At 37.3% G+C, this 14,733-nt stretch overlaps 1 protein-coding gene across 2 annotated transcripts in view; it reads right to left on the bottom strand.

Moving 5' to 3' along the window:
* The window catches only part of okr (DNA repair and recombination protein RAD54-like okr), a 39,292-nt gene that overhangs the window by 15,750 nt on the left and 8,809 nt on the right, over positions 1-14,733 (bottom strand). Inside the window, exons 3-6 of one of the 2 annotated variants that reach the window (XM_076213454.1) lie at positions 10,767-10,963; positions 9,719-9,785; positions 8,492-8,686; positions 2,975-3,193 (exon numbers count right to left, since the gene is read on the bottom strand). In XM_076213454.1, coding sequence (XP_076069569.1) covers positions 2,975-3,193; positions 8,492-8,686; positions 9,719-9,785; positions 10,767-10,963 — 678 coding nt within the window. Of the gene's footprint in view, positions 1-2,974; positions 3,194-8,491; positions 8,687-9,718; positions 9,786-10,766; positions 10,964-14,733 lie in introns of those variants that run through there. The other variant, XM_076213455.1, reaches the window with a different exon arrangement.

A 14,733-nucleotide genomic window follows, 5' to 3' on the forward strand; every position in this document is an offset into this window, starting at 1 on the left:
ACAAAGGAAATAAATTGGGAAATGACAGTAAAATGTGGAGAGGAACTCTGGGGCAACACCACTGGATATGACCACTGATTATACATTGACTCAATAGGTTAAGGAAAATACCAGATATAAAAACAAAGAAGAACCATCGAGACTAGACTTAATTTTTACATCTGAGCCTGAAATCGTGGACAAAATGGATTGCAAAACACCAATTAGGAAGTGACCACATACTAATGGAGTTCAAACTAAAAGAACAAAATGATGTGAGAAGAAATGAGAAATACAGGGAAAGAAGATTAATTTTTACATCTGAACCTGAAATCGTGGACAAAATGGATTACAAGACACCAATTGAGAAGTGACCACATACTAATAGAGTTCGAACTAAAAGAACAAAATGATGTGAGAAGAAATGAGAAACATAGAGAAGGAAGATTAATGTACAACAAGACGGACTTTGTAAAACTTAGAAAAATTTTAAAAAATGCTAACTGGGAAAAAATATCAAATGGAGAAACAAAGATGGAAGAGCAATGGAACATATTAAAAGAAAAATACAAGGAAGGAACAGATAAATATGTACCAAAAAAGAAACAAAAAAGGGTTTACATACATAAAGTGTTAGTATAACAAAAAGTGTAGTGAGGCTAAAGATGAAGAGACAAAGCTTGGAAAAGATGGAAAAAAAAAAAAAAAAAGGCAAACATACATCAAACTGAGAAACAAATATTTAGATATATGCATGGAGGTTAAAAAGAAACTACAAAAAAGATATAATAGATAGATGCAAGGACCAACCTAAACTATTTTAAAGATAAGTAAATGATAAACTAAAAGACAAACACGAAATAGTGAAACTGTGCGAAGGAAATAAAGAATATGTAAATGATGTAGAAATGGCTGAAGTTATGATCAGGCATTTTAGGTCTATATTTACAATTGAAAGCCCACAAATTTGGGAGGAAGGACAGTGAGGATGATCTCCCCAAAATGAAAGAAAGAATGGTAGCACAGAAAGAAATGAGGGACCATATAAAAAAAAACCTTGACATCAGAAAGTCACACAGGCCAGATGGAATTGCAATTTGGTTATTGAAAGAGTGTATAGATGAACTAACAGACAAAATACACAAGATAATTGACTTCTCACTCAAAGAAGGAAAAGTACCACAAGATTGGAAAAATGCAAATATTGTACCAATATACAAAGGAGGAGACAAAGAAAATCCAACAAACTATAGACCGGTATCCCTTACAAGCACAGTAGCAAAAATATGCAAAAAAGTTATTAGGAATAAATGGATTAAACACTTGGAAGAGAACAAAATACTAAATCCTAAACAATTTGGTTTTAGAAGTGGAAGATCATGTACCACAAACTTAATATGCTTTTACTCAAGATTAATAGAAATAATACAAGAAAGAGATGGATGGGCAGATTGTGCTTTCTTGGACTTACAAAAGGCTTTTGACAAAGTACCACACAAAAAGCTACTAAGAAAAATTGAAATAATAGGTGGAATACAAAGAAAGTTACTGGAATGAATGAAAGATTTCTTGAACAAGAGAAAAATGAGGGTGGTACTTAGAGACAAAAACTCAAATTGGGAAGATATGATAGGTGAAGTCCCAGAAGGCTCTGTACTGGCTCCAATAATGTTTGCCATTTATATAAAAGACATGGATGAAGGTGTGGAATGTTATATCCAACTTCTTTGCAGATGATGCGAAACTACTAAAGAGATTAAGTACAGAGGAAGACTGCAAATCACTTCAAGAAGACCTGGACAAAGTCTGGAAAAGGGGTCAGAAGTGTGAAGTGAACTTCAATATTAAGAAATGTAGTATAATGGAATTTGGAAAAAGCAAAAATAGAATATCGGGTCAATACAAAATTGGTACAATGGAAATTAAAAAAGTCAACTTGGAAAGGGACCTAGAAGTAACTCTCTAATGGCATGACACCAGACAAACATGTCAACAAATTAGTCAGAGAAACTTTTAACTTATTAAGATCAATGAAAATAACCTTTGACTACATGGATGAAGAAATGGTAAAGAAAATATTAGTTACACTGATAAGACCAAAATTGGAATATGCTGCAACACTATGGACACCTAGTTCTATAAAACATAAACTAGAAAGAATTCTAAGAGCAATGACAAAGATGGCACCAACACTTTCCATTTTGACATATGAACAAAGATTGGATAAACTAAATCTACCAACTCTGGAATAAAGAAGAGAAAGAGGTGATTTGCTAACCACATACAAAATTATGAAAGGGATGGAAATTCTTGATAGAGACGACTTACTAAAGTGGGACAGAAGAAAAACAAGAGGACATGAGAAAAAACTTAAGAAGGACAGTTACAGAAGAGATCTGAAAAAGAATAGCTTCCCACACAGTCATAGATATCTAAAACAAATTGAATGAGGAAACAGTGAGTGCTAAAACTATACAAGATTTTAAGAACAAACTGTATGCGCAAAGATACAAAAGCAGGTCACTACGAGCATAGCTCTCTTCCCGTAAAATACAATTAGGTAAATACACACATATGAACAAAGATTGTCCAAATTGGAACTACCAACTCTGGAACAAAGAAGAGAGAGGAGATCTACTGACTATTTATAGAATTATGAAAGGAATGGAAGTCCTAGATAGAAATGATTTATTAAAGTGGGACAAGAGAAAAACAAGAGGACATGAAAAGAAACTCAAAATGGATAATTATAAAAGTGATCTGAAAAAGAATAGCTTCCCACACAGAGTGGTGGATATCTGGAATAAATTAAATAAGGCAACAGTGTGTGCAAATACTATTCAAGAATTTAAAAACAAACTTGATGCTGAAAGATACAAAGACAGGTTACTATGAGCATAGCTCCCTTCCCGTATAATACAACTAGGTGAATACATATATATATATATATATATGTATACACATACACAGAATATAGAAATGTTAACAAACTCACCTCATCACAAAGTACCATGCCAATTTCTCCTTTATGCAAAACATGTGCATGAAGTCGGAATGTCTCATAAGATATAATGAGAACTGGATAAACTGGACGACGTCCAAATGTTTCCATGTAACTTTTCAGATTTTTGTCTATTTCACTCTTGCTTCCAGAATCGATGGCCAAGACATTTAGCTTACCCTTAAGCCATTTATGAATTTCATTATACCAATTCTGCAATATGTACCATACATAAGCATAATATGACTTAATGTAACATCTATATTATGATTTTAGGGCCTGAAATGAAATAAGAGGTCTTTTTAATAGCATTGACATTACATATTCAACCAAACTAAATGAATACACTTTAAGGTTTATAAAAGAAAATCCAAAAATATGGGCATCAAAATTGAATCATTCACATGCATGAAAAGTCTAAAAAAAATTATTTCTTTACTAAAACTACATGATCTGGCTAAATATAACTCTTTAATATATGACATTAACCTCTTCAATACAAGTCAAATTCTTGTGTGCAGCATCACATGCCTGAGGTATGATGATTGATGCATCACAATACTCGTGTTATAAAATATAAATTTACTGCTGTATAACTCATTCTCTTTCACTAAGTAATAATAAACACAGAAAATGTGATCAAGCCAGTTCACATAATTCAGGGGTCACTCAGCTACAACTACAAAATAGATACAATTAAGAAGCTGACACCGGAGTGGTGTACATGTACCCACAAGCATGCTTGTGCATAAAGTGCAAAGTTTATGTATTGTAGAATTGTGTGGTAGTTGATCTGACTCATGGTCAGAAAAACCAGAAAGGGTCACCACAATTAGGTCACATCTGGTCAGTCCCTTGTATATATACTGCCTGACCTGAGCGGGTAGGCCAGTCAGTTAGTCACTTCTATGTACTCAACTTGTACGCATCAATAGACCTTTGCAGTCAATCCCCTACTTGGGGACCATGCCATGTCTGCCTTTGACACCTGTAACTGCACTAGAATAAAGTATACAACGAAACTGTGCATCACTCTCCCTATGTCACCTTGTCCAAGTAACACATGTACGTGTTACATTGGCGACCCTTGAAGTTTTGATACATGCACACCCAGCCAACCTTGGATCATGGACAAGCTTCGATAGACGCTTTTCCGGATGTGGGTTCTTTGTGACTCTGGCACTACTTTGACATTCGTCAATGCCACCGTCACTGCAGCACATCACTCATGATTGCATCCCGCTTGATGTCACAAAAAACACAGATCAACATCACAATTGCCATAGCTCGACAAAATAATCAATGCAGATCGAGTGCCATAGATCAACATCGCTATGCCAGGAATGTCACCACTTCCAACATTTCTGTGTGTGGCACCTCCAGGGAGTTCTCGCCTCCACTGATGTCTCTCATGGCTGCCCCGCTTCTGACATCGCCATTGCAGATGTCACCACTTCCAACGTTACCATCGCCAATGTCACCACTTCTGACATTTCTGTCTCCACCACCTCCAGGGGATTCTCACCTCCATTGATGGCGTTCATGGCTGCCCCATTTCTGACGTTGCCACCACCACCACCTGTACCAGTGTCACCTCCTGATGCTACTCCGCCCCTCCACCTACAATGCCTTTGGGGACTCTGATGCATGCCTCCCCATGCTTCGCAATGGAAGGAGGGTAATGTGGTGTACATGTACCCCACAAGCATGTTCATGTGTAAAGTGCAAAGTTTATGCATTGTTGAGTTGTGTGGTAGTTGATCTGATTCAATGGTCGGAAAGGCCAGAGAAGGTCACCACAATTACCGTATTTTTCGGTGTATGACCCGCAGCTTTTTGCCTCAGAAAGGGGCCAAAATTCGGGGGTGCGGGTCATCTGTGGATTCTGGTTAGAAATTGCCCTCTTACGCAGTCAAAAAAAAATTGAACGATTAGTTTAGCTGGGTGCCCTCTCGGATCGGGGATTTGCGGGAGGACCGACCGGGTTCGTCGAATGAAAGTTGATCAATGTCATAATACAGCGCGCACGATCGAGACAAACGACAAAGAGAAGGTAGGATTTGTCAGTAACTTACCCACTTTACATGCTCTTGTTATTAATAAAGGCATTATCACAAATAAAACAGGCCTAACTAAACAGCATGAACATACAATACAACACTGACTAGTACCAACACCAACATCGTGTGTCGCGATCAAACAAAAACAAGCGGGCGGCCATTTTCGCAATTACAAATTATAAACTGTACCTGATTCCTTAATGTTAAATTTGTGCATTACATGTGCATAATACGTTTAAGTCTATCCTTGGAGGAATATTCATCCAAGGCCTCTATCTAAATACTTCTATCTCTAAATTTTATTTTTTGGCAAAAAATCACTACAGAACTTCGCTATTCTCCTAATAATGTTTTCTTCTGCTGACATAAAAAAAAAATAAAAGCATTTTCTTAATTTAATCTATTTATATTGGGAGAATGCATTTTTATTTCATTAATCATTTCAGTCCTGGGTTTGACTAAGGATGGACAAATTTTTGTCACCACAAAAATTGACATCATGATCCAATTAGGAGGGTATAAATGCCGCAGTTTTAAGCAATTAATCATCATTTCATAACAAGCTTACAACGACGACGCAGAAGTAAACAACATCAAGATGCCACCAGTGAAGAAGAGGCTAAAAAGTTACGATGCCGATTTCAAGTTAAAGGCAGTCCAGTTTGCGAAGGAGCATGGCAATCGTGCCGCCGGCCAAGAGTACGGAATCGATGAATCGTTGGTGCGGTTGAAATGTAATTTGTTGGTTATTCTTCATCTTCATCACAATCAGAAATAAATAGGACTGAAGGAATGCTGGTATCATGATCATGAATCGCAATGCCGCATCTTTGACCCAACCCAAAGGCATCGTAAGATCAGTTGCACACTTTCGAGATCACCCCTCTTTCATCGAAACTACCACTACATCTAGTGGCAGCTTCAGAAACCAAATTGTGAGGTTGTGTACGTACGTGTCGGCCTTTGACGTGCGATGAATCCTGAAAAGCAAGATATCACCAAGAAACCTGCCAATATCGGAAAACATATCTTTTTTTATAAATCACATAAGCATTGATGAAACAGAAAATTTAGAAAAAGCCTCAGCTTTGAAATTACTTTGATCACCACGTCAACGGCCAGCCATAACAACAACCGCCGTGAGCTGTGCCTGTGGCCACCCATGCATGGGTAGTATACATCGTCGGATCTACACTGCCATGCACTCCATATGACTGTGGGTCATACAGCGGTGCGGGTCTTGTGTGGATTTTCACTAAGGTGTAAGGGGGTGCGGGTCATATAATGGTGCGGGCTATAGTCCGAAAAATACGGTAAGTTGCATCTGGGCATGGCATTGGGTCAGTCCCTTATATATATATATACTACCTGCCCTGAGCGGGCAGGCCAGTCAGTTAGTCAGTTAGTTCTCTGTACTCAACTTGTACGTATTACTAGGCCTTCATGGTCAGTCCCCCATGTGGAACATACCACATCTGCCTCTGACACTCATATCTGCACTAGAATAAAGTATACAATGAAACTGTGCATCACTCTCCCTCTGTCACCTTGTCCAAGTAACACATGCATATGTTACACTGGCATCCTTGTATACTTACTCATGCCTCACGACACCTATGTAGGCGTCATTGTATGGAAGAGGTTAATACAGTGTAAATTCTTAAAACTATAAGTAAATCTTTTCTGACACATCCCAAAAGGATTACTCTCAGCCTTCTCTATTTTCCACACGAGGGGATGAGGAGGGAGGATCACCATGTAAATGAAGTGGCCCTGCTGTGGATGTATTTACCTAGTTGTATTATACGGGAAGGGGAGCTATGCTTGTGGTGACCCGTTTTTGTATCTCGCAAGATCAAGTTTGTTCTTAAATTGTTGTATTGTGTTTGCACACACTATTTCTTCATCCAATTTGTTCCATACATCTATCACTCTATGTGGGAAGCTGTTCTTTTTCAGGTCTCTTCTGTAGTTATCCTTTTTGAGTTTCATTGTATGTCCTCTTGTTTTTCCTCTGTCCCGTTTTAATAGGTCCTCTCTATCAAGGCATTCTTTTCCTTTCATAATTCTGTAGATGGTTATTAGGTCCCTTCGTTCTCTTCTTTGTTCCAGGGTTGGTAATTCCAGTTCAGCCAGTCTTTGTTCGTATGTTAAGTTTGCAAATGTTGAGACCAACTTTGTCATTGCTTTTTGTATTCTTTCTAATTTGCTTATACTCTTTTTTGTACTGGGTGACCACATCAGTGCCGCATATTCCAGTTTTGGCCTTAACCCCTTCCATACGGTGCCGCACACGTAGGCGTCATGGGGAGCGAGTGTATTCGCGAGGCTGCCATATCGGCGTCTTGATTATATTTATTGTATTCGCCCCTCCATAATGACATTCTTTCTAATTCTTTTGTAATCGCATTTTCTATGGTTATCAAAATTCATGGGTGAAGAGAGAACGATCGATATAAGCGGTGACTATATTTTATGATGCGAGTATTATTACGACACGTCGTACGGCTGGCATTGGCTGCTGCCACCGAGATCTAAGTCCATGACGCCTACGTGTGCGGCACCGTATGGAAGGGGTTAACAGTGTTTGTAATCTTTTCTTGATCATTTCCTTATCCAAGTATTTAAAGGCCATCTTTATTGATCTCAACAAATTGTATGTACTGTGTCTTGTTAAATTGCTTCCAATCTGGGCAGTGGACAGGAGACAGGGAGGACCCTTCATCTATGAGGAGCTAATATGAGAGGGAAACAATGGGTGGTGGATGGGAGAGGAATGGGCGAGAGTGGTTGCATATTTTGGCTGGCTACCTTCCTTATAAGGAGGAAGAGGCCCTTGGTATACAGATAGACAGAAGTAAATCTTTCCAGATGCACATTCTTTATAACTACTGTATCAGGCATACCTACTTTCTGAACAGGTTTCAAACATAAAATGAAAATCTATGTAACAATTTTCTCAAGCTGAAGAAATGTACTTCATTAGAATGCATTCAATTACCTATCTATATTTATATACCAAAGGTGCTAACTGTGGAGCAGCTGGTGCAAGACAGAAGAGAGTGGAGGTGCATCATTGTAACAGCCAAAGGTCTTAACAGGTCTAACATGCTAGATGAGTGAGTAAAGGCTTTTTCCCCTTTATGGGAACTATGAGGTAGCAAGAAGGAACTGTAGCAGATATAAAACATGTGTCTTGAAAGGAAATAATGATAGCAAACAGTATTAACTTTCACCCTGCTGGTTGTGCATGTGTGATGAAATGATATGGATGAGTAGGTTTTAGGGCACTTGCATCAAACTGTGTATATCCATCTTGCCATTTTCATCTCAGCTATATCCAGTTTCCTCTTTCATACATTTTTTAATTTCCATATTTCAGCTTTGTATTTCATTATACATTATATTGCATATTCCTGCCATCAATACCATTTATCATCATTCAACTTACCCTAACTAAACTTGAAGGGGCAACTACAATTGTTTTCTCTATTGTAGGTTTGCATTTTGGCCCCTGACGAAGTAAAGTCCACATAAGTGTTATGCACTGCAGAGTTTTACCAAGACCCATTTCATCTGCCATGATGCATCCATAATTGTCTGGAATCTGCTTACCTATTACACAGTCATACATAAACTTCACTCCCTGAAATATAAAAGAAAACTATGAGTCTACATTCATTCTGTAACATACATATATCAAAGGCTTTTTTCCCCCTTACAAGGGAGGTAGCTAAAAAACAAAGACATAAAAAAGCACTCCCATCCATTCCATCCCCACATACTCCACTCCCATTCATCCCCCTCCCTCTTATCTTGGCTCCTCCTGGATGACATGTCATCCCTGCGTGTTGCCCACCGCCCTGGGTCAGAAGCAGTGTTGCAAGACACAGCACATCCACAGCAAGGCCGCTTCATTAAACTGGTAACCCCTATCCATTATTTCTTGCAGAAAAAGAGAAGATGGGGAGAAGTCCCTTTGGGCTGCATCAAATTATTTTTTCACACATACTCCCTCACCCACAATCTCCCACCCACTCCCTTCCATGCATCACAGCATCATCGATACACAACCATTCTCCATTCACCCCTATCTTCTGTCCTTCCTCAACAGACATTCCTCTCTTTCCCAATGCTCCTTTACCCCATCCATCCATCTCATCCTTGGTCACCCCCTCATGTTCACTCCTTCCACCTCTGCCTTCCACACCTCTTTTACTAATCTTTCTTCACTCATTCTTTCCATGTGTCCAAACCATCCCAAAACTCTTTCATCCACCCTATCTCCCAACTCCCTTTCCACCCCCATTCTCCCCCTCACCTCCTCATTTCTCACTCTATCCAGCCTAGTAACCCCTAACATACTTCTCTGGCATCTCATCTCAAACACATTCAAATTCCTCCTTTTTTCCTCTCTTATGTTCCAAATTCTGTAACAAATATACATATATAATTCAAGATTTCAAATCTTGACTACAGACATATTTAGTTTCCTTATGTTGTATGATTTCAATAAAAAGTACAAAATAAGAGCCTCTAATGTCAGGACATTAGTTATTTCTTTATTATAGTAAGATATGACAGCCTCACCATGATATCTACAGAGGATACAAATGTTACTATTTATGTTTTACAATCTTATATTTACAAAAAAAAAATTCTCTAGCATACTACATACCTCTCGTTGATGGGGTCTCAATACCTGAGATAACATAGGGTCCACTACAACATGAATCTCTCTTTCCCTGTAATTAAAATAAAAAGTAAATAAATAAAATAAAATAATTCTTTTAGTCTTGACAAACTAAAACTTTAGGGAAAAAAGGAAGAAGACAAAAGAAAAAATATTAGATACATGTTAATCCCTTTGCTTTGGCAATGTTTACTCAGTTTTACTTAAAACTGTCTGGTACCAGTCCAAGACATATCTTTAAAGGTCAGAATGCAATAGAAAAAATAATCTTTCTAAACCATCCACTCCCTTTTAGAAATTATTTTGTAAACTATTCCAGTCATCCATCATCATATCAGCCATACTTTGATTAGAATATGTGTTTACAAGTATAAGAGTGGATTCTATGGGTTTTCCTAAGGTCCCAGTGACATGCACAGCCATTCATCATGCACCAGTGTAGGGTCATAACAGCCAAACATTGTATCTAGATAATAGCATCTTAGAATTGATTATTGCACACACATTTGCAATTTCTATTAAAAATGCCACAGAATCAATTGAATCTAAAGAAGAGGAGTTAGACAGTGAAGTTTGTTCATTATCTGTCCAGGCATATATGTTTGAGCCCATAATACAACGCCAAACATATCATCTAGGTTCAATGACTGAAGAGCCAGCATGAAAAGTTGCCAGAAATATATATTTTTTGTAATTAGCAATATATCATAGTTTCTCATACACAACAGTAGACTGAGTTTCATGGGGTGGATGTGGAAAAACATCCATAACAACAAAACTAAAGTGAATTTTTACATAATAGTTTGTATACAGATAGCTAAATGCAATATGTTCCATGATTTTTTTTCCAGAAACTTCTATATTTTCCAGATGTTGACTTGCTGCCCCCTTTAGTAGAGGTAGGACCAACCTCTTCCCTTTGGTGATGCTACCTATGGTAATTTGGAAGAACACAAGCCTTAAAGCCCATCATCTAGTCAAAGGGATTAAAATCATAAAAACATATACTAGCAACTATACACAGCAAACTTACATTTCCTTATTCAGCTTTTCATGAGCAGACAAAACAGCAGGACTATACAAGACAAGGGCACCTGGTTCATCAGGATCGTGAAGTGCTGCTTGAACTGCAGATCTTCGAACACCAAGACTTCGAGAATTGAGTCCATGAACATAATTGGCAATTGGTATCTTGAAAGGTTTTGATAGAATACTTCTAATGAGGTTTTCCTACAAATACATGAGAATAAACATTATTAGAATAGTCAGGGTTCCTGGATATTATTTGCTCTACAAACTACAAAAAGAGAACTATAAATCAGCATAAATACCTGGGTCTACTTGAAGCATGTATGGCAAGGTTATTCTGAAAGTAACACTCTAAACCAAATCTTTACTGTTATCTCTCACAAAATCATTAATCTTCTGAGTGTACACCAGTGATGCAGTGATGCTAGTTATCTGATTCATTCTTTACAGGTCTATTTAGAAAGGTGAAAATTCAAACTAATTTGGTTGCCTATCTTCTTTAACAAATGTACACCATTACCTCTAATATTTCTCCAATCAACTGAACATAATCATTCATATCTATTAGATCAATGTTCAATATTAAAATTCTTGATATCTTTGGTCTCTGTAATCCTAGAAATGATCTCATAATAACCTGGGACTGTCAAAAACAGACATCATGTAGGTGTAAGGTTTCTGTGCTTCATCCTCACTACAGTTTCTTATCTAGTAATTATGGGTGTCTTCAAAATCATATATTTGTCATCAGAGCCACACTTACCTTTATATATATATATATATATATATATATACATATACATACATATATATATAATATGTATGTATATGTACATATGTATATATATATATATATTCAACAAAAACCCACTGTGTTGGATAAGAAGAAATGAAATAAAATTAATTCCATATATTTCGATCACGGACTGTGATCCTCTTCAGTGGAATACAGTCCGTGATCGAAATATATGGAATTAATTTTATTTCATTTCTTCTTATCCAACACAGTGGGTTTTTGTTGAATCTTTACGAATGTGTTACGACATTACTTTATAGTTATATATATATATATATATTACATATATATATATATACATACGTATATATACATATGTATATATACATATATACATATATATATATATATATATATATATATATATATATATACAGTGAGACCTCTCATTAACGGAAATTAATTAGCTGTATTTGCCATGTTTTCGCTGTGTTTTTGGTGCTGTTGTTTAGTGCATGCAATCACTATGCCACCCAGAAACCACTCCAAAACACCGAAAACACAGCAAATGCAGCTAATTAACGTCTGTTAATGAGAGGTTTCACTGTACATATATATATGCAGTTGATGCTAAAGGTATCGGCACCAAAATCGTTTGCCAATACTTATGACAAATTATCAAGGACCCCCTGTATACATATACACACACACGCAAAATAAAGAAAAGATAACTTTTAATATATATATATATGTATGCAATTGATGCTAAAGGTATCGGTGCCAAAATCGTTTGCCAATACTTATGACAAATTATCAATGACCCCCTGTAAATACTTAAAGAAAATGACAATGGTATTGGCATGAGAGCATGAGGTAAAGTGGGTAGAGCCAAGTCCCATAGAAAGTAATAAGATCTCAGTTGCCTGCCATGTTTCGTGGTGAGTGGATCAAGACTGTTTTTGTGATCCGACCCGTGTAATTTTCCTGCTATTATTTGTAGTGATTTTTTTGTGCATTGTGGGATAATGCCACAAAGTCCAGAGTTGACAATGGACCAAATTGTAGTGATGTCGTCATTCAGTGTGGCAGGAAAGTGCAATAAAGATATCTTGATCCAGACTGGCATAGCACTGCACAATGTCCAGAGATGGACAAAGAAATGTAAGGCTGCAGGAAGTGATGACCCACCACTCCAAGCCAAGAGGACTCTTAAGGTGCTTCAGTGACAGGTGGAAGCTAAACCTAGAATCACAGCAAAGGAATTGGGAGGAGAAGAGGAGAAGAGGAGAAAAGGAGAGAGAGTGAGAGAGAGAGAGAGAGAGAGAGAGAGAGAGAGAGAGAGAGAGAGAGAGAGAGAGAGAAAAATCCTGCAACTATCTGTTAGGACTCTCCAACGCTGCCTCAGGGACATTCTTGGATATAAGCATTGGGCACCACAACATAAGTCCATTCTAATTTAGAGACAGACGCAAAAATGTGTGCAATTTTGTAAGACATATCTGAAGTGGGACAATGAGAAATGGAAGAAGGTATTTTGGAGTGACAAGACTATGTTTAACATTACTGGGAGCTGAGGAGGCAAGGTGAGGTTACGACCAGGTATGGACCCATACCACCCCAAGTACATATTGAGGATAGTCAAATACCTGATAGCATCATGGTATGGGGTGCCTTCAGGTATCATGGCCAGGGTATAGTGGTGTTGCCTAAAAACATTACGAAGAACAAAGAATGCTACTTGGAATTGTTGCGTGACCATCTGGAGGATTGCTTTGATACATGCAAGAGTAAGGTGTTCATCCAGGATGGTGCCCCTGTACACACAACAAAATCAATCAAGGATGGGTTTGAGTTTATGCAAGTGTACTACATGAAGGACTGGTCTGGTAATAGTCCAGACTTTAATCCCATTGAAAATGTTTGGGGACTCAATAAGCAATGACTATGAGGACATAACACCGCAACTGTACCAAAGCTCATAAAGGAGAATCGAGACATCTGGGACAACTTGGAACCTCACATGCTACAAAGACTTTCTGAATCTATTCCTCGATGCTTGGAGAGTTGTCTGAAAAGGAGAGGATTCCCCAAAAAGTATTAACAGTTGGTGAGTACTTTTAAATATTTTTGCTAATGATTTTCTTGAGTGTTGCAGAAGAAAAAGGCGGTGCCAATACTTTTGGTGCCAACTGTATATACATGTATATACCCACAATAGAGAAAGATCACCTTGAAAAAACATATATCTATTATATAGACTTTCACCTTATCAACCACATTAACTTTTTCCATTCCAGTTCCTTGCAAACATGATTGAGACTAATGATGAGCTCAATGGAAGCATATTTGGAAACTGATACACTGTTGGGCTAGGACTCAAACCTAGCTGATTCGTAACAAATGGACACTGACTTAACCAATTGCACTATCAAGAGAGATATAAATTGAGCACAATTTCTTATATACGTATGTTCAAGTAGCATACATATAAATGTATCTTATACTCAACCCACCCTTGCCATGATAGAGCAATTGGTAGTATGTACACAAATAGGATATTATTACAATATGCACTGAATGGTCTCCAGTACATAGATTTTCATCTTAACAACCACATTAACTTTTTCCATTTTAATTCTTTCCAATATGATTGGGACTAACAAGGAGCTCAATGGAAGCATATTCAAAAACTGATACAATGGCCAACTAGGACTCAAACCTAGCTAATATGTAACAAATAGTAACTTAATCAATTACACTATCAAGAAGGATATAAGTTGAGCACAATTTCTTTTATATGTATGTTCAAGTTACATATATATGAATTCTATACTCAATCCACCCTTGCCATGATAAGGCAATTGGTAGTATGTACACAAGTGGGATAGTATTACAAAATATACTGAATGGTTCCTAGCACATATATTTTCATCATATCAACCACATTAACTTTTTTAATTTTAATTCTTTGCAAACATGATCAAAACTAACAGGGAGCTCGATAGAAGCATATTCAGAAACTGATACGCTGTTGGGCTAGGAACTGAACCTAGCCAATAGGTAACAAATGGACAGTGACTTAACCATTTGTGCTATCAAGAGGAATATAAGTTGAGTACGATTTCTTATGTATTCTTGAGCTATAAACACATACGCATAAGAAATTGTGCTCAACATATATCCTTCTTGATAGAGCAATTGCTTAAGTCACTGTCCATTTGTTATGTATTGGCTA

Source organism: Oratosquilla oratoria, chromosome 31, assembly GCF_046742065.1.
Source record: "Oratosquilla oratoria isolate Oo_2021 chromosome 31, ASM4674206v1, whole genome shotgun sequence".
NCBI lineage: Eukaryota > Metazoa > Arthropoda > Malacostraca > Stomatopoda > Squillidae > Oratosquilla > Oratosquilla oratoria.